The 22,313-nt window shown below is 39.4% G+C and overlaps 1 protein-coding gene and 1 long non-coding RNA gene across 2 annotated transcripts; both read left to right on the top strand.

Annotated features, from left to right (window-relative positions):
* Positions 1 to 232: 232 nt before the first annotated feature.
* Positions 233 to 2,637, top strand: LOC110005458 (uncharacterized). Its single transcript, XR_010665075.1, has 3 exons — positions 233 to 250; positions 391 to 498; positions 605 to 2,637. It is a non-coding gene; the product is annotated as an uncharacterized lncRNA (long non-coding RNA).
* A 4,435-nt stretch (positions 2,638 to 7,072) lies between these two features.
* On the top strand, positions 7,073 to 9,942 carry LOC110005455 (uncharacterized). Its single transcript, XM_065950137.1, has 5 exons — positions 7,073 to 7,627; positions 7,748 to 8,089; positions 8,347 to 8,457; positions 8,589 to 8,623; positions 8,747 to 9,942. Exons 1-5 carry the CDS (start codon positions 7,582 to 7,584, stop codon positions 8,867 to 8,869), a joined length of 657 nt encoding a protein of 218 aa, XP_065806209.1. The 5' UTR covers positions 7,073 to 7,581; the 3' UTR covers positions 8,870 to 9,942.
* Positions 9,943 to 22,313: the final 12,371 nt, after the last annotated feature.

Raw genomic sequence — 22,313 nt, 5'->3', positions numbered from 1 at the left:
TTTCTCAAAGTCCGTTCAGTGGAATTAAACGACTCTGGAATTTATTACTGTGGATTTAACAAAGATGGACGTCCATTTTTTTTTTTGGAATTTGGAGTCTCCAAAAGGAAAACAGAGTCTGAAGCAATGATCTGTCTCTGTAGAAGAGTCTAATGGAACAGCAACTAAAGACCTAAGCTTCTTTAAATATGTTTAATAGGAAGCAACGAGGCAGATGAAGACGTGGACAGAACGGACCGTAACCTTACAAGTACGATTTTTATTATTATTTCTATGATGCACAGACTTCTTATATCTTCAAATAACTTAAATAATTTAGTTTGATCCTGTCAGGTTTTAAAGTCTCCAAAAATAAACTGTATTCTGACACAATGATCTTTCTTGTTGAAGAGTGTGATGGAGCAGCGACTCTGGTGAGCATGATCCTGGGTGCTTTGACTCTTTTGCTTGTCAGGGTGGTCATTGGTCTGGGTGCTAAAATTAGGAAACTTCAGACAGGTATGTTATAATGTACTTATTATTGCATTTATGGTCTTTAAGTTTACCAAAGACAACGTTCAATGAACCCTAACCTCTAACCAAGATGTTTTATTTTGTCACTCAGCTGCTGAAGAAAGACAGAATCCAGGACACACTGAGGTAAATACAACTCAATTTACTTTAACACAGTTTGTGATTGAAGAATAATGACATGATATTCATTGGTGTTAATTTAATGTGTTCCTGAAATATTTGTGTATTGATAGACTTACATACTTCTTGTCCATGTGCATTAAAGGAACAGTATGTAAATTCTGCCACCAGGGGGCTCTCATGTAAAAACAATAATAAAAGATGATGTTTAGGCTGGCGGGGAATCGTGGGAGTGATTCTCTCTGTTACTTGCCCCGCAGACTCAGAGTTGACCATACTAAAGACAAGCGGACGAAACCAGCCTGAGAAAGAGAATATGTTGATCGATGAGTTAATGTATCCAAGTATAATATACATTACATTTTTATCACAGCAGCACATACAGAAACAGTACAACAACTTTTAGTAGCAGCTCCTGCTTCCTTTTGCAGCAGTCTTTGACATAACATCTGATGTTTCCAAGGCAACAATAAACCTGTTGTCCCGACAAGACACGACCTGTTACAACTATTAAACTAAGGATTTCTCTGGCTTTGATAACTGTTGGAAGTATTTTAAGAGAGTTGAACTATTTTTAAATCAAAGGTCTTATAAATGACCAACAACCATCTGCTTAAAGATCCAGAATATGTTAGTCTCTTCTGGGAATAAAAGTCATTTCAAGTGAACACATTATGACTGTAAATATTCTCTTTACAGAATGTGACCTCTGATGAACTGAACTACGCAGCAGTGACATTTCGATCTAAAGCCAAAAGAAGAGAGCCGGAGCCAAATGTCTTGTATGCTCCTACCAGATAGAGTGAGGAGGCGGCTGGACATGATCTTGTATCATACATTATTACAATGCTTTGAGCTTTTGCATGGCTTGTTTGGCTTAATGTCTTCTTAGCCAAAAAAAGATGTTAGGGATTCATGCTGTAGGGGCCTTTAAAGATGTATTTGACAGTCAGTTTCTCTTATAGCCTTATATAGATGAAGCCTAAACATCATCTTTTATTATTGTTTGATACCTCTGTGTTGCAGTTAATGTGTGAGGGATGCACACTTCACTTGTTTGACAGGAAATAACAGTAGAGTTTGGTGTCAGCCAAACTATGAGTTAAACCACAGGCTTTTGAAAATAAATCTGAATGAAGGTATTACAGCTTCCCAAGAAACAATTCTGAGCCTCTCTAGATTCATACAATGTGGAAAAAATACATTAACTGTGATAGTATATTAACATGTGAAATGAAATGCTGTGTGTATGAGGCAATAGGAGATAGGACCCAAATGCAGACTCCAAGGTAGGAAAGGTCAAACAAAGAGGACTAGTCTTAATCAATGTAAATCAACTAACAGCCCATAGTCAGGAACTACTTTAGAAGTCAGACCAACCAAGAAAATAAAGAGGCAAGATCCTCAAAGAAAGGCAAGTTCAAAATATAGACTGTATATAACGTAGATGTGGTCTCAGTGACATCACCCATTGGTTTCTGAAGAGGTGTTTGAAGCCCAAAGATGGTGGCCACCATATTGGAAAAGCTGTCTCAACCATACTCTCAATCAATCTTTAAAACAAGCAAAAAGCTGGAGTTGAGTCGAGCATTTAGCTTCCTGACAAAAAGATAAAACGCATCCTCCTGTCAATCAACTAAGCGCCATTAATTGTGTGAATGTATGAATAACTCTCAGCCTTAGTTTAATCAAAACAGTTGATGAGTTGTAAGAAATGTCGCCCCTGTACAGCGTGGGCCAAGAAACAAATGTGCTATCAATATTACTTCTTTTTTTTAACCAGGCTGTAAAATGTGATATTCTGCTGTTTTCATGCTATTTTTAAATATGCAGCATTAGTGTTCAGAAAAGGGAACATTGTCTTCAGCACTTCTGGCTGCAGAAGTGTATTAGTGAGAAACACTTGTTTGACAGGAAGAGATTCCAATGTCGTCTGGGGTGGCAAAAGCCATGAGGCCTCTAAACCCCAATTACTGTGAAAATAAAGTGTGAAGTGAAGCAGCATGTACTGTATTTCACTGTCTTTTGTTTGGGGGGGGGGGTGCAATCAGCTTTTCTACACTCAGCAAAGCCATCAAAACACATAATGTATAAAAATAAAGTATATGGACTACATATCTTAATTGTTGTCACAGTACATGTTGAGGATGATTAAAGTAAATCAGCAGAGAATGTAATACTTTTAGTTCAGGATTTGAAATCTATCTGCTTTTTTCTGTCCAGAGTGGGAGTGACAGCCAACCTTTCTTGACTTGGGAACTTGGGAAGCGTGAATGGAATTGGAGTTGAAAGGTGACATTTAGAGTTCATATAGCTGCATTTGCATGAAGTATTCGTATTGTAGGGATCAATAAAAGCAATGAAGTTCCAAAGGGATCTATGATTGCAGTCTGTCTCCTTTGCTCTCCACTCACATGGTTCTCCTGTATACAGACAAAGCCTTCTGATTCTGAAAAAGTTGACAATGCTACCAGGCCTGCCAACGTAAACATAGTGATTCTGGGCATTAGTCACAAAAGGATTGTGCAGCTTAACCCTGTGCAAATGACACAAAGGGACATGGTATGATTTAGAAAATAGACAAAGGGTTAAATGTTCTACAAACTGCATCTTTGAGCTCCAGTGCTGTTTTCATGTATTTTAATGAGCCATTATTCATTGGTGACCATTTCTCCACAAAATGAATCTAATTCCAAAAAAGCATCAGATTCACAAACATTAACAGCCAAGTCAATCAATCAATTCTGTCATCTCGAGACACAGGTAAAAGACCTTAGTCTTTGTTATTAAATATTACAAAAGAGCAGGTAAAAAGACCATCCTCATCATGTTACAAAAGGCAGGTAAAAGACCTTAGTCATTGTTATTAAATATTACAAAAGGCAGGTAAAAGACCTTACTTGTGGCGCAGTGGTAGGGCGCTATCTTGAGCAAATCCAGGCTCATGACAAAACAGCCATCTACCGAAACTGCTCCGGGCTTGAAAATGGGATAGGGGGGAGATGGGATAAGATGCATAAAGAGGGATAGGGAACAAGAAGGGGGGTTGGTTGTTCAGGCAGGCTACTACCAACGATCCAGAGGAACCTAAGAGATCTCAGGAGCTCCCCAGTGCAGTTAGAGATAAATATTACTGTCATCTGAGAGGTGTGGCAGTAACTGTGCCGTAGTATTTAAAAAGGCTCTCAACTTTGATGGTGATCATGAAAACAATTCCACATCTGAATGAGGTTTTAAAAATTAAACTTCAGTAATTGTATAATACTTTGACACAACTAGAATCACTGGTGTATCAATCAAGGGCTGTTGGAAGCTCAGCCCTACCAAAAGCACGTACACTTTAACCACATCTGTGGAGAAGTGTGAGCTGTAAGGTGACAGGAAGAAGTGTCCCCTCTAATCTAATCATCTCCCTGAAGATAGGAAAGTGCATTCCTCAGCTTAAGAGAGTGGGGGTACAGATATCTTTTCTCCAAAACAAGATGCAAAACAAGCCCAAACTGAATGAGTAGGACAACTTTATAGGGGTTAGCACAATAATGCTTTGTGCAAATAACCTTGAAACTGAGTGTTTGAAGTGGCCTTCAGCTTCCTGCAACATAATAAAACATAAAAAGCCTCATGTTCCCCAAAGAATTGAATTGAAAAGATCTTTTTAAACTGGGTTAGAAGACAGGAGAGGGATGAGAATCTAATCACACCTTACCCCCAACACTTGCACAGACTCAAATCACTTCTCTCTTGCCTGTTGCAAGGTGACGCATGCACAGCCTCATATCAAAGCAGTCACTCTGCTGAAGGCTGAATGTTCAGAAGAGGTGACAGACAGCAGCAAAACCACAGCAGGTGAAGTTCACATTCATTTCCACTGTCATGTAAAACTCAATGTACTAAGCATTGCACACATAAATCTGGCAGGTGCAATTTCAACTGCTATGATTGATACATCACTGTACAGCTATTTGGATTATTTATTCTGATTGGTCAATTAAAGCCCTCCACTGAGATTTATAGAAGACTGCTGCATACTGATCTGATGCTACAGACACAGTTTTGGTTGCAGATTACTTCTGTAATGTAGATGAATACAAAGCAAAACAGTCGTCAGGCGTTATTCAGAAGATTCCAGGATTGTATTTCAGTTCAGTATGTTCTGCCTCTGCAAGTCCTGCAAAAAAAAAAAACAGCATTTTTGCAGATACTGGGGGTTAGTAAGCTTGAGGTAGTTGGATCATCTTGTGTTCCTTTCTGTCTCTTACTGTCTGTGTGGAGAGCGGTGAAGCTGGGGAGATTAACTGGAGGACTGACACATGAAGCAAAAAATAAATTTAAAAAACGGAATAAAATATGTGATCTATCTTTGTCAAAGTCAGTCTGAGAAACTGGATTGACAAAAGGACGCTCCGCCTCTTCAGACTGAGCCCACCTTCACTGGGGCACCGTTGAGTAACAAACATTTCAGTCGTGCATTCATACTGTACGTACAATGATGAGCCTTACCTTGATTGCAGCTTTACTCTTCAGTAAGTACTGAGTAGTAGTCTGTTTGTTCTTTTTGTTTCTTTTAGTACAAACATTTTCAGCTTCCTTACAGTTAACTACAAATCGTTTTTCATGTTGTCCCCGTTCAGGTCTGCTGTCTGTCTCAGTGTCTGAGTTTCACACCGTGGATGCTCAACCTGGTGAAGAAGTCACACTGCTGTGCACCAATTTCACCCTTTTCCCCTTGCACATAACCTGGTTCAGACTGAACAGCACATCCAACACCAGCAGAATCTCCTCTCTGTCCAGCGCCGATAAGAAAGCTTCTTTCTATGGTGAATTTCAAAACAGCAGCTTTGACGTGACATCCAACAGCACTCATCTGTTTCTCAAGATGAAACAGGTGGATTTTAGTCACTCTGGACTTTATTTCTGTGGATTTATCTCAGAAGGAAATTCAGTTATTGTAAGTGCAACGTACTTCAAAGTTCAAGGTAAGATGGTATGTCTTTGTTGCCTTTTTTTAATCGATGGAAACAGATTTTTACAAACCAAAATAATGACATGTCTTATAATTTCTCTCGCAGAAGCATTCATTGGTAGAGACAACTATCTGAATATGATCCTGGGTGCTCTGGTTGTTTTCCTCTCTGCTGTCATCTTTACTCTGGTTGTACTCATCAGAAAACCTCAAACAGGTTGTGCTATCATTTGGACTGCAAATGCAAAACTTTCTGTGTGCCACAAAGTGTTAACAGTAATATGAAGCAGCAGTTTATTGACAGGATGTTCTGCTTCTGTCATTTAGCGCGTAAAGAGGACCAGGATCCACAGCAAAGTGAGGTATTACATTTTTTGGCTTAGATTAAAGGTGCACTATGTAGATTTTGTAGTGAAATTTGAACGTTTGAAAAGTTAAACAATTTTTATATTTTCTGAACTACAGACACAAACACAAAAGAGTTATGAACATATACCACCTGTACACTTCTCCAACTTTCACATTTCTCTACCAAAACTCCACAGTGCGCCTGTAAGTTTGACTGAAGTCTATTTCTTTACGTTTTCTGCTTCATTTATCTTTTCATGTCGTGTTTGATTTACAGAATGTGGCTTCTGAAGATGTGACTTACGCAGCGCTGAGTTTTCATCCACAAGCAAAAAGCAGAAGAAGGCCTGCAGCTGAAAACGAGCTGGAGACACATGTTCTTTATTCAACAACCAGATAGACTTTCCAAATCTGTTTGATTTCAAACTGTAAGGATAGAGTTTCTCTCCATATACCATTGTCGACTCTCTCTTTTCTTTTGAAGTTTGAATCTTTGGTCAAAGATTACAGCAGCCAGTAAAGACATGGATGTCCTTTGTACTATTTTTTTTCTTGCATAACAGCACTGTGCTTTAGATTTGCTGAAAATGAAACTTGATTAAAAGACAGCAGGAATTTGCATGGGGGACACACAGGCAGGGAAGAGTTGGTGTTCTATCTGTATACAAGGCCCTATCCTCTGCATCTGGGATGCTAACCTTTTATGTGTGAAGTGGATGGACCCCAGAGAAGTGTCCATGTGCACCATTGTAAAGTTGGGAGGCATGGAGTACAAAGACCAAAAAGTGGGGAAGGGGGAGCTAAAGCATTTACCAATAGCACATTGTATTACATTATTAGAGTTAAAAAAAAATGTTTAAAAAAAATCCAGGCAGCCTGTACGAGATTTAGTTGTTAAAGTTAGGAAGGGGGGGGGGGCTTTTTGTGTCTGTCAGAGGTCTCAACCACCAAAAGACTGGCCTGCAGTTGCATGCTTATGCGCCAGTGTCTGACTTGCAAGCAACAGCAGTTAAAATAGGAAATTAATTTCATCTTATCAAACCATCCAAACCACCAAGCTCTGAGCTGTACATGTTCACCACATAAAGACCACTGCAAAAGTCAGTTCCCATGCATCTACAGTACCACTATCACATGCACCCAGTTTCTCAGTACAGCTGTGAGTGTACTAATAAAAAGCTTCACACCACAACAACCAGCTTTTGAAAGCACCCTTAGGCTTATTTTAAAACTGAACCTTTTTTTTTACTTTTGTTAAAGACTTATTGATGTCTGATCCAAACGTTGAAAGTCTCTTTAAGCTAGGTCTGATCCTAGCTACTGATATTCCTGTTCATTTATTATTGCAAATTTAAATTTGGACAAGTCAACCAGTGTTTAAAAAACTGTCAAAATCAAGCACAATACAAACAAACATGGCTAAACACGGTGTGATTGTGTCTGCACATAAAATATGTGAAAGTGTTGTGCTGGGTGTTAGCAGTGCTAGCACCTCCAGCCTTCAGTCCTTCCTGTACTGGTTACACCTTGCCTTCACAGACTGGTTATCTGCCATTTTAACTTGACACAATATATGCTTCCTTGCAGGAGGTATGTTGTATAAAGAGAGACCTCAGTCACACACTAACTAGAGCACAATGAGGAACTGTATCTTGATAACAGCTTCACTTCTCTGCAGCCTCAGTAAGTGGTTAACTCCTCACCTGTGACTGAAGTCATTACTTTTAAAACAATAAATAAAACAAAAAGATTGAAATCCTACTATCTTGTCAGCTTAAGAATTAACACTTCTGTTTGTTTCAGTTTGGATCTCCGTCTCAGGTTTGAAGTCTCAGACTGTGGAGGTCCAGTCTGGTGATGAAGCCACACTGCAGTGCTCCAACTTTTCCAGTGCTCCCACTCTGACCTACTGGTTCAGACTGAACAGAAGTGAGCCTCGCTGCATCTCCCATATGTTTAGGTCTTTTGAACCTGCTACATTCTGCAGTGGATTCAAAGATGGAAAATTCAACATGACATCAAACATTTCCACTGTCTTCCTCAACATCAAACAAGTGGATTTGTCCGACTCTGGACTTTATTTTTGTGGATATTATTTGAGCAGATATCCACTGATTGTTGATGCAACATTTTTAGAGGTTCAAGGTAAGTTCCCTTCAAAGTTTGGTCTGTCTTTTTATTGATGCAGTCCCTGAAAAAAAAGGATTTTGATGGCATCAGCTTAACTTTAGATACAATTTTAAGAACTTAAAGATATGGGCCTTAAAAAACTTGTGATATACTTTAAATTTTGTGTTCTTCCTGCCTTCCTGTCACGTTGTTTGGTCCATTTAAATATAAATCAAATCTCAAGCAACTCAAAGTAAAATGTACAGTGTCTAATTAATTTTTTTTTTTTGTAGAAGTGAATTATGAAATGACAAAGCTGGTGATCGTGGTCCTGGTCGGTTTGGTGGTTGTCATGGTGATGATCATCATTTGTCTGTCTGTTCAAATCAAATGGCTTCACAAAGGTAATCGTATTTAGTTGATTTAACCTATATGACAGACAAAACCATATAATCCTATTCTACAAACTGCATCAAAAACAGTGCTGTGCCATGTTGTACATCGAAGTTTACCACACATTGTTTCCCTCATGTAGCTCATATTGAAGAACAGGACCCACAACAGGACGAGGTAATGTTTAATGTGTCACTAGCTTTACCGAAACTTGTGCTTCATTTACCTAAAGTTGTTTGAAAGTTAACGATTTAGTATTCTTATGTGAGAAGAGTGACTGAAAAAAACTTCTATTCACAGAATCTCGGGGCAGACGGCCTGATCTATTCCGCTGTGACTATTCATCCAAAAACCGAGCGAAACCTCAGGCCTGACCCCAACAGAGAAGAGGACAAGAGTTGTATTTATTCAGGCACCAGATAGACTCAGGAAGCACTTGCAACCGCAGCTAAAATAAAACATAGGAACTGATGCTTTATAATTAATGTGATGGTGTGTTTCAAAGTGGTTGCTAGAAGTACAAAACAAATTCAAATAATGTCGAGAGTGAACCTGAGCAAACCACTAGGCAAAACACGTTGTTCATTCCTCATAATTATCAAATAGAAACCTCTTTGTGATTATTAAGGATTCCTACATCCTCCCCACAGCACAAACAAACTGTTGGGGATACATTTTTGATCTGACTCTCCTTTCTTTGTCAATGCAATGCTCATCCTATCGTTGTTATGCTGCCGATACACAGGTTTATCTGTCCAATGAACCATGTGAATGCAATAAGATGGCATCCAATCATTCTCATTCGCTGCATAACTGATGTAAGAGACTGGATGTCACAAAATATCCTTTGGATAAACTCTGATAACACAGAAGTTATCAAGTTTAAGGCCAGAATCAAGGTTTCGGACAGATGCCACTTAAATCAGCATCTTTTTATCAACTTAATTTCCAAAAAATTTGCTCATTATAGGTTTCTCTGGTGTTCTTTTGTATCTGTAGTGTGTTCACTGTTGGTGCATTTGTGTCAGCTTTAAATGGAGCCATGTATGTTAAAGGTTTATTTGGGGTTTTTTAAGCCTTTATTGTAAAGATAGGACAGTGGATAGAGTCAGAAATCAGGGAGAGAGAGAGAGAGAGATAGGGGAATAACATCCACCGGTCGGACTTGAACCCAGGCCATCTTGGAGCACCACAGCCTCAACATATAGTCTGCACGGACTAACCACTAGGCTACTGGCGCCCCATGACTCCCCTTTCTTAATTTGCAGTCAGCAGATGGTTGTTCAATATGAGTCTAGTTCTACTCAAGGTTGCTGCCTCTTTTTTCTTGCCACTTTAACTTTGCTAAATGTTGCTTAGGTTTGTGTTCATGGTGGATTAATGTTGGATCTTTGTAAATAAAATACGGTCTAGACCTGCTCTTTTTGTAAAGTGCCTTGAGACAACATTTGTTATGAATTGACCCTTTACAAATAAAGACTGATTGATTGATTGATTTCCTTTGTTCCTCCTTTGACTTCAGTGTGTGTTTTTGAATTTAAATAGTTTCTAAAATTGCAGCTCAATTCTCATAGTGAAAATGTTGTAGGCCGTTGCTGCATGTTTGTTGGCCGAGACACTGACTGCCTATAACGTCAGTCTCAGAGATGAAGCGTGTGATTGTTTTTAAGTAAAACAGGATCCACTACAAACACTGAGGACTGTCTACATTGTCCTATAATGAGAGTTTGATAGAGGTCTGCAACAGGAATGTTAAACGTTTAGTGGTCATTTTAAATATATTAATTACAATTGTATGAAATAGAACTTCTTACATGAACAGGGTCGTCAAACAGATTAAACACAAGCACTGAAGTTACACATCCTCACAATCTTCCCCCATTACGCCTCTGTTTCTTTCTCTGATGGCAGATGGGGGCTTAATGACTTTACCTCACCTTCATTACTTCTCAAGTCATCAGTGGTGCTCAGTCTTCTAACTCACTCGCTGTATTTTACTTTACTGCCACTGGCCAAGTCTTACAAGTGAAATCATAATCAGAAGTTGTTTTAATTAATCATTGTCAATGATTCACAAATATATTATCATGTTATGACTTTCCCTGGTGGGGCACAATCATGATCATGAAGTATACAGGGGCATCCCTGTTAGCATCGGCCCATTGGGTTAACAATTTAAAAATGAACGTACTCACCCTAACTTCTCATCTGGGCCTTAATTTAGCAGTAATGAATTAAAACAGTGTGTGTTGCATATTTGGGCACCGATGGACCAGTGGTTAGATCACACACCCCATGTACGGAGGCTAAACTCCTCTTCTCAGTAGCCGTGAGTTCGAATCCCACCTCGGCCCTTTGCTGCATGTCATCCCCCACTCTCTCCTCCCCGCATTTCCTGTCTGTCTTCAGCTGTACTATTCAATACAAGCAGCACAGAATGAGAAAACAAACCGTGGGGTTAGAACATTAGTGTGGTCAGATGATGGGTGGACAGTTATAGTGGATAGTCATAAATCAGGGACAGAGAGAGTAAGAAACGACACGAGGGAAAGGAGCCACAGGCCAGACTGGAACCCGGGTCATCCACCCTGAAGACCACAGCCTCCCCACAAGGCGCGTGTACCCCAACCGCCCGGCCCCCGGCGCCTCAAACGACACACTTAAACTATTTATTGTTAACTGTGATATGAACCTGAACTACTTTTGTTTCAAATTAACAGTTGATGTAGTCACTGTTTCCTCATCATGGCTTGACTTCTACGATCGTCAAACTGAAGAAACTTCAGACATGATGTTTGATGGTTGACTTTTTAGTTGGATAAAAAATGCATTTCATCAATAAGGTTCGAAGAAAACACATACATGCAACTCAAGGCTTTCATCACCAGAGGGCGCTGTTTCCCAGCTTCTAAGGTGTAAAACTGTTAGTGAGGAGGACTTTCTCAGTTTGAAGAGAAAATGGAGAAATGTTCTTCAAACAAATATATTATTTAAATTAAATGATCAATCTACGCACACTTTTAATGTAAATACTGAACACTCTACCTCATGTAAATTAACCCATCTGTCACATTTTATTATCATGTTACTTCAGCATCTTTTGCACTACTCACCACTGCACTGTTTCTTATTTAGTCTTGTACATATTAGTGCTTATTCATGTTTATTGTTGTACATAAGAGAGCACAGTTCACTGAAGTTAAATTCCTTGTGTGTGTGTGAGTGTGTTCAATGTGTTTATGTTTTTAGTTTGGAAATAATATTACGAGGAAAGAGCCTTACTAATGTGCTATAATGGCCAGGTAACACTTCAGTGTCGCCAGCAGGAGGCAGTGTGGCGCTGGGCTTCTCCCATGTATGGACTCTCTTTGTTCCTGGACTCTCGTTGTTCTGCGTGCGGTCCAAGATGGCGCCGGCGATCATCACGTCTTTTTTGTTGATTTAAATTACCTCCTGCACATCTCATTTGGAAACAGATATTATATTAAGAATGTGAAGAAGTGTTCTGAAGGTTATGGATGGTGTTGTTATTGTCATATGTGTATGTTTTCAATGTTATAAGGAGTTGCAGTTGTCAGTCTTCAGTACTAGGAGCAATGTGCTAGTCTCTCTTTATTTACGCCTGTGAGTAATGTTACATTAAGGGAACTTTTAATAGCCCGGGAAATTATCCAGGTGAGGTCAACATTCTCCTTTGTTGGTCGACAGTTTGTATTGTGTTTATTTGTGATGTTGTGAATTCTGTATTAATGATGCAATATTAGAATACAAAGCACAAAGTGTCAGAAAATGAAGCATTTATTTTGAATCCTGATTAATAAAACTCTACGGAGAGAAGCTGAACTGAAAAGAAGCACAGTGGCCTGTCTCATTCTTTTCTTCTGTTTATACAGCAATCTTATCTGCATGTGGGATCTCAGTTTAAGACCTGTAACATAAGCATACCTGGCCAATAAAGCTAATTCTGATTCTGAAAACTGCTTTGCATTGCTAAGTGTTGGTCTTAACCTAATCTCAGGTTGTCAGCCACAAATAGATGTGTTTTGATTAACGTTGATACTAATGACAATGATTATGACTTTTTAATCTGACTGAGTTACAGCATTTTATCCTAAATTATGAAATATTTTTTATTCTCTTTTTGAATGGTTTTTTTTTAAATTAAAACAGAAACAGGCAATGGGAAAACAAATACAAGGAAAAACTCTAAACATAAATTATTCAGAGGCTATATGTTCCCAAGCCTGCCTGCAAGTTCCCACTCACCCACCCCCCACCCCACGGATGTTCCCAGTTTCTTACATACATATATCCACACAAACCTATACATACATACATATCAATCAATAATAATTGATTCATAAAAATAATAAATAAAAATTAAAAAAAACAACAACAAAAATGAAGAATACAATTCATGCGTCCATGTTATCCTAAAATATTTTCATGTTGTCAGAAATAGACTAGGGACTGACAAGCCCCTTATTGGTGCCATAGATAACAGGACCACATGCAAAATATTCACAAATATTTAAAAGGGTTGGTCTGGTGTAAACCTCCTTGTGACATGATATGTTGTCAATGTTCCACATTTTAAAGAGTGATTGATTTACCTGTATGCATTTTTAGTAAGAGAATACAGTATTTTATAAATTCCTGCCTGTTTATATATGTCTCTAAATACTTACACATACACATATATGCATGCACTTACTCACATACATATACCCATCCTCACACATACATGAATACACATACTCAAAGTGTACAGTATATACATACATACGCAAGTGCCGACCATATTCATACATTATTATTATAATATTCCCCTTTTCTTTTTTCTTCTTCTATTTTGCTTTTTCTTTCTTTCTATTTTATTTTCCCCATTTATGACTCAAGAACAGTTGTTTAATCGCAGATCAGCGTCATTACCGAGTCATATAAAAGAGAGAAAAGAGCCCCAGATTATGTCATATTTGTGCACAGCGTCTATGTTGCTGTATATGACTTTTTCCAGTTTGGCTATTTTTCCAAGTGCATGACACCAGTCTAGGGTGGTGGGAGCTGAAACATCTTTCCATCTACAGTATATTAGCTTTTTAGCGACTGCAAAAGCTGTAGCCAGCCACTTGCTGTTAGTTTGAGATTTAAGTCTGGAAATTACACCAAGCAGGCAAACTGCGGGGACTGGGTCTATTTGCTTACTTATTATTTCACTTACTTTTTGACATACCTCCACCCAGAAGCTCTTAATTTTTATACAATCCCAGACCATGTGTAAGTCCCTGTCTCAGATGAACATTTCCAGCAGGTGCCTGTCTGTCTGAGGCCTACTCTATGTAACTTACACGGGGGGTCCAGTGGTATCGGTGCACGGTTTTGAGTTGTGTTAATTTCAGTGAAACGTCTTTAGAGACTGTATGGGCTCTGCGCCAGACCTCATCCCACTCTTCTTCAGTTATGTCGCACCCTAAATCTGTACTCCACAGGCTCCTTGTTCCCTGAAAGTTCGATGTTATCTTGTTAATAAGTTCTTTATAGATTCCAGGTGTGTTTATGTTTATGTGTTATGGCAAGTTCCACTGGACTGTGGTCTGAGATATGCCGACTCCCTATACTGCAAGTCAGAGTGTTGTCCACCCAAGGCTTGCTCACCAAGAAATAGTCCAATCTGGAGTGTGAATTGTGGGGTATTGAATAGAAAGTGTAATCTTTCTCTGTCGGATGTGTTAATCTCCATATATCCACTAATGCTTGGTCTTTCATCAGAGTATTCAAAGCTTTTTCAGCATTATTTCTGCCTTTGCTAGGAGCAGAGGCCGATTTATCAATAACTTTATCCAATACAATGTTAAAATCCCCCCCCATCACGATAGGGATATCTCCCAGCGCTGAGATGTGGTTATTAATTTCATGGAACACAGTACCATCACAACTGGGGGGCGCCTAAATATTAATAAATGCCATTTGGATGTTGTTAAGAGAACCAACAGTAATGACATACCTCCCATAAGCGTCACTTATATTTTGTGTGATGATAAAGTTAAGTCTTTTGGTATTATATGTGCTGGATGACACTTGGCCAACCCATTCCCTTCTCAGTTTCATAGCTTCTTGTTGTAAAATATGAGTTTCCTGCAGAAATAATATTTGACAATTTTTACTTTTAGCAAAGTTCAGTATTTTTTTTCTTTTAATAGGTTGGTTTATCCCTCTGACGTTCCAAGTCATGAGATGTATTGTACTATCTCTACTCATTACTAGATGTGGCATTGTATTTATCAACTTTTGACCGCCCTTTAACAGAAAGGATACACACAAAAAAAACATAAAATATTTACACACACATGAACATGCTCCCTCCCTACCACCCCTGCATCTCAACCCCATGCTTTGAGAGCAATACCCTAAGTAATTTGGTGATGGCATTAGACGCTCAACACCAAAGACTCCCATTGGATCCCCTCTATATTCAGAGTAGTTTACTGTCAGGGAACTGAGTTTTTATTCTAATAGAAAGAGGAGCCTCATTTTACAAGTATAATACTTTATAGTAACCACAGTAATTGTTGCAACATAAGAACTCAACAACATTAGGCAACTCCTATTCGGGCCTGTAATGTATGTTAGAATAGAATCAATCTATTTAAATACTTGAAATAATGGTCTACAGGCATATCTCGCAAAGTCAAAACAAACTAAGATACACCTCCAAAAAAAAGAAACAAACCAACAGTACAAAAAACAAAAAACAAAAAGGAAGTTACTCCTGATACTTTAGATATGTAGAATATTTTACAGTCAGGAGTGACAACCTGTAGTCATTTGTCAGAGAATGACCAAGTGTTGTCTTGAACAAATATTGAAAAAGGCCCAATTGGCAGATTTAGGCTACTTTAGTGAAGGCTAGATGCACCTTAATATCTGCACCCAAACAGAAACAAATTTATCCCCAACTCGTTATAAGTGTTCCGTTTAGTTAACGATGCTCTCAGTCAGTCAATGAAATATGTCTTAAACTTTAGGGGCCTATTTTTTGTAAATTCAGTCAGCTCCGCCCAAACAAACAAAATGACCCCTCACTCAAGCACTTCTGGGTCACTTTCTGCATTTGGTACGTTCCCTTTAAGAATCAAGAATCTGTACTTTGTAAAAGTGTTCTGCCACTTGTAAATTTGTAAAAGTGTTCTGGTTTTGTAATTTTGTTTTATAAAATGTAAAAAACGTTTTTCAAAATGTAAATTTGTCTCAGATTTTGTAAAAGTGTTTCTCACTTTGTAATTTTGCTTTGCACTTACCAGCCACCATATTGGAGCACCCAAAAAGAATGAATGCAACTAAGAAGGACCAGTCGACAACTTTATGTCTAGATATTCACTCTTTATATTGAATGGAAAGAGTTTGTTACAGAATTTGAACGAGACGGCAACGTGCTGCAATCAAGGGTAAAAACGAGTGACGTTCAAGTACACACCAGAAAATAGGAAAACCCATACTCAAACAAAAACTAATAACCTAGTTATTTGTCAGACTCACGTTACAACAGTCCTCCCCCTTTAAGTTCAAACATTTCCCAAATGTAGCAGGAACAATGATGCTTTCACTGTGCATAAACCTAAAACGTATCCGTGTCTAAATAACTCTTCACAGAAATACACCTGACAACAAAAACATGGCAGGTTCAACATAAGTCCAACTAAAACACTCAAGTCAAACATTGAGTCTATCAGGGGGTTTGCGTGTGCGCTGCGATCTGCGCACAACCCTCTGTGAGCCCACAGGCACTTCTGATGAAGGTGTCTTAGGTGAATCTGGCATTGCAGGCCAGAAAGGGGCCTGTGTGTCCGTGTGTGACTGTCCCTCCTCTCCAGTGGGCACAGACAACTCTGCCTGTCTCTCAACCTCCGGTGGAGTCACTGGAGTCACTGGTGGGCATGCTCCCACAGTAGTTGGTTCCACCACTGACAACTCCATGTCCATTTCTGAGCCTGTATCATGACGCAGGCGCACATGGTCCTGATGTCTGCAGAAAACACGCCCATCAGTCAGTTTAACTACACAGGAGACTGGGCCACTTTTTTTTAGGATAACTCCAGGCAACCATTTCTGGGTGTTGTTACTGCTGAAGTTTCTCACATAGACCCCCCTGTCATTTGGTCTTAACTGTCTCTCCCGTGCATGTTGATCATGTCCCTCCTTCTGCTTTACTTGTTTTGTCGCCACTTTTGCTTTCATGTCTGGACGTAGCAAATCCAGTCGCGATTTGGGCCTACGACCCATCAGCATTTCTGCCGGGGAGCATCCAGTCGTAGTCTGAGGTGTGAGGCGGTTTGTAAACAGGAAACGTGAAAGCCGTATGCTAAGAGAGTCCCCTGTCATCCGCTTCAGGCCCTCCTTCACCGTTTGAACAGCCCTTTCTGCCAATCCATTTGAGGCGGGGTGGAAAGGAGCGGTCCGGATGTGCCGAATTCCATTCTGTTGCATAAATCCACAGAACATCTCACTGGTGAAAGTTGGGCCATTATCATTATGACCAGAGCGTCAGGCAAACCGTGCACTGCAAACACTTGCCTGAGTTTGTCTATAGTCATGGGGGCTGTGATGTTGCTCATGATGTGAGCTTCAATCCACTTGGAGTGTGCATCCACCATTACAAGAAACATCTGTCCCATAACCTAGATCAGGGGCGGTCTGGCCACTCCCATGGGTTTAAGGGGCCTGGTGGTGTCATGTTCTGATTAGTCTGGCATTGTGTGCATGATTTGACCTTGTTTTCTAAATCCTGATCCATTTTTGGCCACCAGATATAGGATCTTGCAAGGCTTTTCATCCGAGACACACCAGGATGACTCTCATGTAGTTCCTCCACAATCTGTGAATGGCCAGGGGGAGGCACGATGACCCTCGACCCCCAGAAGATGCAGCCATCCTGCAGACTCAGTTCTGTCTTTCGCCTAGCATAGGGCCTCAAGTCCTCATTTTCCACAACACCAGGCCACCCTTGTAGAAGAAAGGTTTTGACCTGGGACAGAATTGGGTCCCTCTCCGTCCATTGTTTTATCTGGGTTACCTTCACAGGTGTCTCTGATAACAGCTCCAAAGAAAACACAGTCTCTGGAGGAGCATATGTGGCTACAGGTGTCTCTGGTAAAGGAAGTCAACTCAGTGCATCAGCATTCGCATTGTCCTTACCGGACCTGTACACTATAGTATACTGGTATGCTGACAATGTGAGAGCCCAGCGCTGGATCCTGGCTGAGGCCAGAGATGGAATGCAATTGATTTCACTGAACAGGCTCAACATTGGTTTATGGTCCATATAAATTGTAAATGAACGTCCATAGATATACTGATGAAAACGTTTGACTAGTCTGTCATGGGGCATCCAATACCGCTCCGAAATCACAGTGTTATGAGAGCTGCCTAAGCTCAGCTACAAAATTTGCCACAGACTGACCTGGCTTCCTGAAATGACTGTGAAATTTAAACCTTTGGACGATCACAGAAGGCTTTGGATTGTTGTGGTTCCCCACGAGATGGACCAGTTCATATGGAATTTCCCCCGGTTTCCGCGGTGTGGCCAAGTTCCTTATCAGCTTGTAAGTCTTCGCCCCATACCGACTCGGAAGAATAGAGCACTTCTTAGCCTCCTCTGTAATTCAATTTGCAAAGAAAAAGTGTCCCAACCTCTCCTCATACTCGGTCGGTCCTCGTGTCCCTCCAATAATCCCAAAAGTAGCCATCTGAATCCTCTTCCCCGCGCAGCTCCTCTTCAGCCAACTGCGCACTCTGCCTCTCGTCCCCGCTCAGCTGCTCCTCGTCTCCGCTGCTCATGTAGTCACCTCGCTAACTAGCACACTGTAGCCTAGCTCCAGCTAACAACAACACAAAACGTGGCAGCAGGACCTACAACACCAGTTTACCTCGTCACCAAATATATGTGGTAACTTCTACTCCTAAGAAGGACTCAGTCGACTAGCTCCTCATGTCCCTGGCTGTGGTCCTGAGAATCTTCAGCAGAGTTTACTGTATAGTTTGTCAGATAATTCTAGGTAAAGTCTGTTCAAATTGCATTGAGTGGCTTTAAATGTGTAGTAATGATTATTTGGTAACACTTTATATTAAGGTGCTTGTAATAAGCTGTAATTAATCGGTAATAAGTCACTTATAAGACGTTATAAGACCTTATTAGATTCTTATTAACACAAATAAGACTATATAAGTGTTAATAGAGGCATAATTAAAACCTTTATTATGTCTTATAAGACACTTATAGGCTCTTATTAGAAACGTATTAACAGTTTATATACCACCATAAACATTAATAAGATGTTTATTAACATTTATAAGACTTTATAAGGAAATATAAATCCTTATACAGATTAATAAATACTTTATTATGCACTTACTAAGAGCTAATAAAGCTCCTCTGCAGGTACTGGATCTAAAGTGGGAACACTACTTATAAAGGTTAATAAATACTTTATTATGCACTTATTAACAGCTCCGTGGGAACAGGGTCCAACTTTCAAGTAAATGCAGAAACAAAAAGGAGGTCTATTGTATTGAATTGAATTGAATTGTATTGAACTTCCACTCAAACAGTTTTTTTTTTTTTAAATGCTACTACAAATACAAGTATTATCTTTAACATTAATTGTAAACAACATTATGAAAACATTTGGTGTGTCATAGCTACCAACATATCTGCTCAAAGTCAGGTAAAAAGCATAGTTGTTTTTAACCCATGTTACTGTTAAAAAAAGTGTTGAAGGTGGACAAACATCAGAAGACTAGGACACCTTGAGCCCAAGGTCTGAATACCAGTCAAGAGGCGCACACAGGAATACATTTTCAAACTTTGTATGTAAGGAACACAAATATTGCAGGTCAAGATTACAATATACAATTTACTAATGCAACTAACAACTTAATTAATAAAGTGTGCACATGAACTAAAACAAACATTTGAAGTGTCTAAGCCCAGTCTTTTTCGTTGGGGTTCAATCCAGGTGTGTGTTTTTGTTTAATCTGTGCTTCTGTGCTCTATGAAGTAGCGAAGGAAGTTCTTCACCAGATTTTACTGTATATTTCTTGAGATAATTAAAAGTAAGTTCTGCTCAAATTTCATTAAGACCATAGACTGTATGGTAATTTCTTGCTTTATTTAATTAATGTAAATATGTTTATTTTTTAACTTTTTGCTGTTTTTTACTAATTATATTACTGTTTTTGATCTGTTGTAACAAAGAAATTTCCACCAATGGGGGATCAATAAAGTTTATCTTTATCTTTAAAAATCCCTACATGTCATCATGCTTTAGGTAGATTTTTATAAATGTTTCTGTTATGTTAGACATTTCTGCAGCAGTCTATCGCGTCCTTACAGTCATCCAAAGCGGTTAGCTAATACCATCTAGTGGCTAATATCAACAGAAGAAAAACACGTTTGCTATCATCACTTTTGGTCTGGGAACTCTCTCTGACCGTTCATTCTGCGCATGCTCACATTACCTCTTAACGGTGCACGCATGCACGCATGCTCTAATAATAACGTCACTAGGTGGGCTATTTAACATGGCTTTGCACTTACATTCAGTAATATGCTTAACAGTTTCGTTTTGATGTGCTGTCTTTTAAATTTTTGTCACTTATGTTGTGTTTGTATGCTCTCAGTGCCAGGCAAATTCCCCTAGGGGCAATAAAGGTTTCATTCATTCATTAAAAGATCGAGTTATGTGATGAGTTGCCATCTTTGTTTGTTCCCTTGTATCCCAAAATCTTCATCAGCAATGGTCTGTCCCTGTGACTTTTTAATGATTATAATGAGTTCAGAAAAAGGAACATTGTCTGCAGAAGTAGATGAGAGAATGAGGATCACATCACTTGTTAAACAGGAAGAGAGCACAGTGTGGTCTGAGGTGGCAAAAACCACAAGGCCTATGGACCCCAACCTCTTGGAGAATGAAGTGTGAAATTAAGCAGCAAATGGCTGACTGTCTTTTGTTGGTTGTACAAAACAATAAGCATCTCTACATTTGTAGTAAAGTCATTAAAACACAGAAGGTACAAAATCCCCTGCATCATGACCACACCCAACAGGTGTCATGTTCCCAAAGAATACGAAGACTTGAAGAAGTGAAGATATTTTTAAAGTCACGTTCAAAGACATGAGAGGTGAGAATCTAGTCAGTGATGAACAAACATCAAACTGTATCACAGCTCCTCCTATCAGAGGTCACACTTCAGACTCAACGCTCATACTAACATCACTTCTGTCTTTTTAAAAGACATTTTGCAAAGTGACTCTTGTACAGTCTCATATCAAAACATTTACTCTGCTAAAGGATGCATCATTTTTTAGAGGTAACAAATGACAGAAAAAAACACAGCAGGGGACTTTCCCATCTATTTCCACTGTCATATACATTTCAACCAACTCCTTCATCCCTCACCTAACACAAACTGACCAACTGAATCTCACAAGATGTGTCTGTTTCTGTCTTCATGTGTATGAAAATGATGGCTGCACAGCTGTTGATGGGATGAAGTAGCTGATTACACTGTGAAGACTGGGGTTGATGGGGAAGATGGGCGATGCTGTGATCTGAGGCTGATGGGATGAAGTCTCTGACCAAACTGTGAAGACTTGGTGGTGATGTGGAGGTGGAAAAACACACGTCACAATGGCATGAATGATCTGGTGGAAGAGAGAAAGCCACATTTGAAAAAAGACAGCAGCAATATGATAGGCTAACCATGAGGGAGTGGAGCAGTGCTATTGGATAGATGTGAACAGCTGATGAATATGATTGAGCATGAATGAAAGAGCTATGTGATACAGAATACATGATGTAGGAACATTACGTCAAAACTGTTCATATTACTGTAGACTCCTCCTCCTCTTATATTACCTAAACCTAATAGAGTATGTTACATTGTGAGAGTCGCTGCAACATGGAACTAAAACAGAGGTTTTTTCTCCATTGAAAAAAATGAACACATTTCAACTTCTCAATATTAGAGACATACTTATGACAATGTTTTCCTGATGAGTACATTTCATTTAAAGTTAAACACCTTTCTCTATCTGTGCAAAGTGTAATATGTTTGAACTTTGGTGAGGGGAACTTTGGTTAAAATGTTAAAGGGCGGAGCTCTGAACAACTCAGTGTTTGTGTCTTGACTTACTTTACTTGCAGCATGTTTGACATCACATACAGGAACAGGATAAGTGGCATCAAACACCCCTCCTCTTTGCCCTATGGTTCTTTTTTCTACTGCTCTCTTCAAAATTACGGACACTTCAAAGCCACAGTCACACCTTACCCCCAACACTTGCACAGACTCAAATCACTTCTCTCTTGCCTGTTGCAAGGTGACGCATGCACGGCCTCATATCAAAACAGTCACTCTGCTGAAGGCTGAATGTTCAGAAGAGGTGACAGACAGCAGCAAAACCACAGCAGGTGAAGTTCACATTCATTTCCACTGTCATGTAAAACTCAATGTACCAAGCATTGCACACATAAATCTGGCAGGTGCAATTTCAACTGCTATGATTGATACATCACTGTACAGCTATTTGGATTATTTATTCTGATTGGTCAATTAAAGCCCTCCACTGAGATTTATAGAAGACTGCTGCATACTGATCTGATGCTACAGACACAGTTTTGGTTGCAGATTACTTCTGTAATGTAGATGAATACAAAGCAAAACAGTCGTCAGGCGTTATTCAGAAGATTCCAGGATTGTATTTCAGTTCAGTATGTTCTGCCTCTGCAAGTCCTGCAAAAAAAAAAACTGCATTTTTGCAGATACTGGGGGTTAGTAAGCTTGAGGTAGTTGGATCATCTTGTGTTCC

This window comes from Labrus bergylta, chromosome 22, assembly GCF_963930695.1.
Source record: "Labrus bergylta chromosome 22, fLabBer1.1, whole genome shotgun sequence".
Taxonomy (NCBI): domain Eukaryota; kingdom Metazoa; phylum Chordata; class Actinopteri; order Labriformes; family Labridae; genus Labrus; species Labrus bergylta.
Note: the sequence above shows the minus strand (reverse complement) of the source record. Positions and strands in the feature narration are given on the sequence as shown.